Source organism: Stegastes partitus, unplaced genomic scaffold, assembly GCF_000690725.1.
Source record: "Stegastes partitus isolate 25-593 unplaced genomic scaffold, Stegastes_partitus-1.0.2 Scaffold1766, whole genome shotgun sequence".
NCBI classification, from domain to species: Eukaryota; Metazoa; Chordata; class Actinopteri; family Pomacentridae; genus Stegastes; species Stegastes partitus.
This window is the reverse complement of record NW_007579497.1, coordinates 1,924-8,960: the sequence shown is the minus strand read 5'-3', so window position 1 is coordinate 8,960 and position 7,037 is coordinate 1,924. Positions and strand designations below refer to the sequence as shown.

The 7,037-nt window shown below is 42.9% G+C and overlaps 1 protein-coding gene across 1 annotated transcript; it reads right to left on the bottom strand.

Moving 5' to 3' along the window:
• Nucleotides 1–367: 367 nt before the first annotated feature.
• On the bottom strand, nucleotides 368–6,743 carry ephx2 (epoxide hydrolase 2, cytoplasmic). Its single transcript, XM_008302142.1, has 18 exons — nucleotides 6,577–6,743; nucleotides 5,311–5,389; nucleotides 5,045–5,207; nucleotides 4,653–4,843; nucleotides 4,450–4,572; nucleotides 4,288–4,359; nucleotides 4,109–4,204; nucleotides 3,947–4,025; nucleotides 3,831–3,865; nucleotides 3,699–3,725; nucleotides 3,143–3,228; nucleotides 2,945–3,056; nucleotides 1,936–2,010; nucleotides 1,810–1,852; nucleotides 1,623–1,725; nucleotides 1,323–1,392; nucleotides 992–1,072; nucleotides 368–906 (listed from the first exon to the last, which is right to left on the bottom strand). The coding sequence occupies exons 1-18, from the start codon at nucleotides 6,678–6,680 to the stop codon at nucleotides 760–762; spliced, it is 1,686 nt and encodes a 561-aa protein (XP_008300364.1). The 5' UTR covers nucleotides 6,681–6,743; the 3' UTR covers nucleotides 368–759.
• Between the last annotated feature and the right edge of the window lie 294 nt (nucleotides 6,744–7,037).

Here is a 7,037-nt window from a genome sequence, read left to right as displayed (position 1 = left end):
CTTCATTCTTTCCTTCCTCCCTATTTCTTTCCGTTGTTCCTTTCCTTCTTCCCTCTTTCCCTTCCTTCCTTTTATCTCATGCTTTTCTTCCTTTCCTCCATCTCTCTTGCTTTCCATTCTTCCTTTGTCCCCTTGTTCATGAATGCCTTCCTTCCTTTCTTCCTTCCTTTCTTCCTTCCACTTGATTTATTCCTTCCCTCCTTCTTCCCTTTCTCACATCATTCCACCCTTGCTTTTGTCCTTGCTTCCTTGTTGCTTTCTTCCCTTCCCTCTCCTCTTCATTCCTTCCTTTCATCCTTGTTTACATCCTTTCTTCAGGCCCTCTTTCCCTCTCTCCTTCATCCAAATAATTAAAGTTCACCAGATGTTCAGAAAGCATTCAGTTTATTAGTAGAAAAACATTATTTGCAGAAAAAAAAAATCTGGTTATAATGATATTTTGAGTCACATTGTTAACAGAAAATATGTTTAATATTTAGAGAAAACGTTGTAATTTTAAGATAAAATCATGTTATTTTATGGCAGTTTCAGGAGAGAAAAAAAGTGTAATATGAGGACATTTCTATTGTTTTTCTCTCAGGTGATTTGATCCTGTTTTTGTTATTGTCATTGTTTGTGTGTTAACTCGCTCTTGATTCAATTCATGTTCACTCAGTCACTGCAGAATTCTGTTCCGACTGTTAATTTTTAACTTAAATAAACTTTTGGTTATTTGATTAATCATCAGTTAGCTTCATTTACTCCGTCCTCTGTCTGTCCTCACAGTTTGGGTGCCATGGTAACCCCTCCAGCCTTCATGTGCGTCTCTTTCAGCCATGATATCAGGATGTTGTTTGTCTCTGCTGGTTTATCCATTTGAGTCCAGTGTCCACACTCTTCGATGTGTCCTCTGCTCAGGTTGGGGATCTGCAGTCAGTCAATCACAGCGTTCAGATTCACTTCCAATAACCTATAATCACTGAATTGATTATCTGGCTGCTGTTCCTCTTACCAAGTCCTCCATTCCCTTTGAGAGGGCCGGCAGCAGCACGATGTCTTTACCTGCCGTCACCATCAGCGCTGGCATCAGCAGCTAGCGCAAACAAAATGAAATAAAGAATAAAAATGTGGTTTTAAAGATTTAAAATCAGAAGCATTTGAACAAGTTTGGATGTTTTCCTGAGCTCTAGCAGCATCTCGTTACTTTCCAGGAAGCTGGCAGCAGATATACCCATTTATTAGCGACTAAAAACACTTCCATGTTTTCTCAGGATGCACAGTTTTAATGTATGTTCTGCTTTTTTTTTTTTTTATTCCAGTCAAATAAAAACACACTAACAAACCTTGCCAGTGGGTCGGGAGCACATCCACTTCCAGTTCTCGTCATCGTTTCGATACCAGTTCAAGGGCCTCCTGTAAAATGAAACACGTTTGATTGATAAGAAGTATTTACTCATTAGCAAAACGATGCTTTAGTAGCAGCAGGTCACAAAATGATGAGTCCATTAATGGATTCACTCATCTTCAAAGTGGAACAAAAAAGCCTTTCAGTCATCACGTTGTCTTTACATTTTCTGGTCTCCATCAAGAAAACCAAACAACTCATTGATATTTTTGAAACATTCTCTTGTAGATCGGTGAACCTGAAGCCTCTCTCTTTGAACAGGTCGACGTAGTACTGCAGGTCTTCCTCCGACAGCATGGAGCTCCTGGGAGGCTTCTCCGGCACACCCACAAACAGACCGCCTGTCGCACAACACAGACACTGCATGAGCTCTGTTCATGAAGCTGCACTGAAATAATCTAAACATTAGCTGGAAGTCTTCTCACCTCGAGCGCAGACTCCTGCAGTGCTGACAGCAGGACGACTCTCCTGAGGAGGAGACAGAAACCTTCCTGATGTGAGGGTGAAGGTGGATTTTCTACGACGCCACGTTCGTGTGTGCGTCTACTCACCTCTTCACTGCCACTGTAAAAGAAAATCTTGAACGTTCTCTCCAAATCCTTCTCCAGCTCGGCCTCGGCTACACCCTGGAACAAACAGCACGATCACAGCTTATTTCTCAATAAGTAGCTGGATGAAGGTGTTGGAGAAGGGTTGGGAAGATCTGAGATGAATTGTCCCATTCCCTAAGACTCTTTAGAAACGTTTTAAAGGCTAACAATCAAATAGGCTGGGAGTTTTAAGAAAGTGCAAAGAAAACCTCAGAACCTTGAGAAAATGAAGTGTCTCAGATGTTTCTACAAAGCTGTCAAGTGATTTTAAAGCAACTTTTGAAAGAGAAAAAGAAAATTCAGCTTGTTTTTATCAACTGCTTTGGGGCCGATAAACTGAGCTGCACAGTGTTTTCAGAAGGTGGCGCTATAGACCACGATACATGAGGCTGGAAGGAGCAGAAGAAGCCAGAAACCAGTGGAACCACAGGAGGGACATGGAGAGAAGTTCCCAGTCAGGTCTGGTGTAGTTATTCCTCTGTGTCAGCTGGTATCATGTTTCATGGTGTCCAGAGAACAAGGAGTATGAGTTAAATGTTCACTACATTAGAACTTATTCAGAAAAGGTGTTTCCATTTCCCACAGAGCTCATAGCTCTTGATAGAAAAAGCTCAGATTAACCTGTAAAAATGTCTTTTGCCAAATTGTGGACGTTCTGTTTTGTTAATTTTCCAGTTTCATTAAGTTTCTCCTCATGTGACTCTTCAAAATGTGCATGAAAATATGTTGGACAGTGAAGGAAGAGGAGAAAGCCATGTAAAAAAAAATATGGCCAACAGCAGGCTTATATCAGGAATCTACATTCTGTTTTCATCCCACATGATAGTTTTTCTTTTCCTATTCAGACTGACAGTTTGATCCAAATTCATGAATATCCCAGCCTACACTGAGATCAGCAGTGTGGACGTGTGGTTTGATTTGGAGGACGGAGCCTATAAATGACGTTCATACGTACAGCACGGTGACTTACTGGTTTTTGGAAGTAGTTCTGGTAGTCAAATATGGGAATGGCCTTCCGTTTCTCTGCAGGAGAAACTTTAGGATCCACCGGGAACAGGGGAGTGTTCAGAGAGGCTACAGCCCTTCACAAGCATGAAAAGAAAACACATTTTACTTGAAAATAAAGCTTATGTGGAGCCTCCCTGAATCAGCTGGTGTGTGCGTTCACCTGACTCTCTCGGGGAAGTACTGGGCCATGGTCCACACCAGGAAGCCGCCCCAGTCGTGGCCCACTAGGGTGACCTGTGGGATCGACTGCACAAGGGACAAAGGAGAGTCTGATACATTTCACTATCAACACTCTGAACCCCAAAACAGTTTTAAAATATTGTTATCTTTAAAAAAAAATGGGCCAAAACTGTTTCCACAATGCAGAGGAGACATGGAGATATGAAACCAATGAAAATGGTAAATAGTTAAATATATGTAGTATATGGAGTAGCCATTTTTTACAGTTAAAAATCACTGAACTTCAATTTTGTAAATGGAATTCTACCTGTGTTATACTTCACAGAAGATATTCTGAATTCTCTAAACCTCGAGCACTGGTTGTGCTGTTTGTGAATTATTATTTCTCTGACAATGGATCAATAAAGTTTACGCAGAACTTAATATGGCAGTGAAAAATGAGCTCCCAGTGAGGAAAAATGAGACAGAAGAGACAAAAAATGTTCATGAACAGTCAGAGCATTTATTAGCGTTCTGTGGAATTATTTAGCACTCACCATTTTGTCCAAAAATGTGATTAAATCCTGAAAAAAAGAGAAGCTTATGATATATTTTGTGCAGATATAATTAAATAACGCATGATGTGAAGTTATATATTTTATTGTTGTAATGTGTTGGTGAGTTTGTACCTTACAAAGCTGCTCCTGAGAATATTCCTGAATGTCTGTAAGTGCATAAATGACACATGAGAGTTAATTCATGAGGCAAGAACTCAGTTTAACAAGGTGCAGCACCGGTAACCCACCAGGGGGCGCCGTGGACTCTCCATATCCCTTCATGTCCAGAGCCAACACCCTGAACCCTGCTGCTGCCAAGGCGGGGATCTACCAGAGAGGAGAAAGGTCTAGAAATGTTTCAAGGCTACAAGCTTTACCAAAACCCCGTGGAGACAGGACATGAAGGTTACCTGGTACCTCCAGGAGTACCAGCTCTCAGGGAAGCCGTGACACAGCAGGACCGGTGGGCCGGAGCCCATCTCCACGAAGTGAGTCCTGACACCAGGCTGAGACAGAGAGAGAACACAGTTTCAGCCGTGGCTCATGTTTTCATGGTTTCATGCGGTTCTGGTTCTGACATGTTCATTACGCTGATGTTGACGTATCCATGAGACACTTGGTCGGGGTTGCAAGACGGTGGAGGACTCTCTGCTCCGACGGCCTGAAAATACAAACATGCATGCTGACAATGCAGTGTTTTGTTCCAGATGCAGATGGATGTTGTAGCTCAAACCTGCACACTGGTCTGTACCTGAACTCCAGTGAAATCAGCCAGTTTGACCAGAGCGGCATCCAGGTTTTCCACCAGCATGGCCTTCAGTCCTGCTCCTTCTGCCGCCTTCACGCCCTCATTGTCTGCATCCAACCACATAGCCTGAAACAAGAAGAAAACCAGTTACTATTTTCAGGATTTAAACTTGATTAACTCCTGTAGAAATCCTTATGCAGGAGTACCTGTTGTGGCGTCACTCCCAAGTGCTGCAGAGCGGAGCTGAACATGGCTGCCTCGGGCACCCGGTGACCCGAGCGGCATGACTGGAGCACCAGGTCAAAATGGCCGCCCAGCAGCGAGAGGAGGCCGGCGGGGCCGTGTCCAGACGCACTGTCATCGAGCCAGTGGTTGGCCAGCACGGCTGTGAGTAATCCTGTAAACCAGAGTATATTATTAACATTCAGCCTCATCTTTTGGTGACCTGCTGCTTTCCCACAATGCATTTGAACAAGAGCCGGCAGGGCCTCCAGAAACCGGTTATAGATGCGGCTTCATGAATGTTGAATGTAATAATAATGTACAGTCATGTCAGTGTTGTTGTTGTGAATGAAGTTGTGTGCGGTATGTTGTGTACCGCTGCGACGCAGACTGGCGGCCGTCTTCAGCACGGCTACTTGGACGTCCAGCATCGCCTCTCGGACCTCCTCCAGCAGGCCTCCCACCGACCAACCAGAGGGCAGAGTCACGCCCCTGACCTCAGCCTCCTTCACACACTCGGCCTCCAGCGCTGGGATCATCTACACACAAAGACACACAAACACAACACTACTTCAGTCACCTTAAAAAAAAAACACACACAACTAAGACAGTCCTGAAGGGAAAGTAAATGTCTCCATCCACCTGAGAAAGTGTCATGGCGCCTCTCTCTGCCTTCCTCATGGCGCCATCCTTGAGGGACGTCACACTTCTCAGAAAACCTCTGATGCAAAAAAACACACAAAATAAACTTCAGAGCACTGTGTGTCATTAATGTCATAATATACCAGAAATACTGTGGTTTACTCTCAAGTGTGACAGAGATCTCCATGTTAGAGGAGCCTGAACCAGCAAACATTTGGAATTCCTTCTCAAAAAAATGACTGAAGTTATCAGCAGAAGTGCAACTACTAAGCTTTAGGAACTCATTTAGGAAGAAAGCAATCATTCTGGGGCTCTTTGTCTTTTGTAGAAAGACAAAAGACACTTTGAAATGGGGCGAGCTCATGAGCAGAGAGCAGGGTGTGGTTGAAATAATGAGGTGAGAGGTTTACAGTGTCACAGTTCAGCTCGTGAACTGTGACACATTTTTATTTTTTTGGTGCTGCAAGATGTGTTGCAGTTACTAATTTAAATGTCACAACATGCAGGAATGCAATCTAGCTTACACTCAAAACATTTTAAAAGCTGTTCTAACGAGCATTTTTTTTAAACAAGAGGCTGATTAAATAATGCAGCACTCTGACTCTGTTGTTTTTGACATCAGAATGGATACCAGTTTGGATCTCAGTATTTATTTTGTTAAGATAATTCCGATTACTTCCCACGCAACCTGCTATCGACACAACCGCCCTGTCGCACTTGAACTTGTTCTGTGGCACTTGTCCAGGTGGTTTTCTCCTGACCAGATCCTTGCTTGTGTTGTATCTGCTCTCAGATGTACGTCACTTTGGATAAAAGCATCTGCTAAATGAAATTGTAGAATTGTGGTCCTGTCCGGGCTCATTAGTCCACATACTTTTAGCCATTTGTTGTGCACCTGCCTTCTAAAACAGCTGAGTCATGGCAGGCAGTTTAAAGTTTGTACGTTTCGCTGTACTTGTTACAATGACAGTAAAACAAATCTGAATCAAATCTGAAATGTGTCAAATGTCACATTCATGCTGTGATTGTCTTGCTTCACAGGACACTCATACATGCAGTAGTTTTATTTTTTTTTTATAAATCTTTATATCAAACCTATGCCACATTTGGATATTTCAGGAAAGTGTCTTCCCTGCTATAGCTGTTTTTTTTTGTTTGTTTGTTTTTACAGTTTTTATGTGCATTTGCAAAAATAATTGGTTCAAATCCAACTGCAGAGCTTTTTTGTCACAGTGCAGAGATGTTACATAACAGTTGCTTTCTTACCCTGGCAGGTTGTGCAACTTTTCCAGCTTGCAGTAAACAGATTCAGGTCGGGAAGAGACAGCAACTCCCCAGAAGTTGAACAAGACAGCTTTCCTCCCAGCCATGTCCTCTGAGTCTGAGTGGAAGGATTCCTACTTTCTCTGCGCTCCAACAGCCTTCTGTTGCTGTGCTGCTGGTGCAGACCAGTTCTGCTCCTGCATGAATAAACTGTGACCTCTGAACAGACTCACTGAGCTCCGCCCACCTCCTCTGCAAGTCCACACAGGACTCTGGACAGAGTCTGAAGACCGGTTCAAAATTTTAATCAACAAGTGAGACAATCCACATACTTCGATCACATTATCACTGTTTGGTTTTCGTTTAAATTGAAAACTTAATCCACCACAAAAATGCAGGCAAACTGCATTTCCACCATTAACCTCTTCAGACCTGAGCTCTTGTTTTATATACATTTTTTATTT

What these genes read in the sequence shown, in the direction of transcription:
- ephx2 (XM_008302142.1), bottom strand. Translation starts at nt 6,680, where the DNA reads ATGGCTGGGAGGAAAGCTGTCTTGTTCAACTTCTGGGGAGTTGCTGTC. An exon ending in TCACATTTTTGGACAAAATG is followed by an intron (nt 3,229 to 3,698) that starts GTGAGTGCTAAA and finishes TCCCTTGTGCAG; the next exon opens with TCGATCCCACAGGTCACCCT. An exon ending in TTTACAGTGGCAGTGAAGAG is followed by an intron (nt 1,853 to 1,935) that starts GTGAGTAGACGC and finishes TCTCCTCCTCAG; the next exon opens with GAGAGTCGTCCTGCTGTCAG.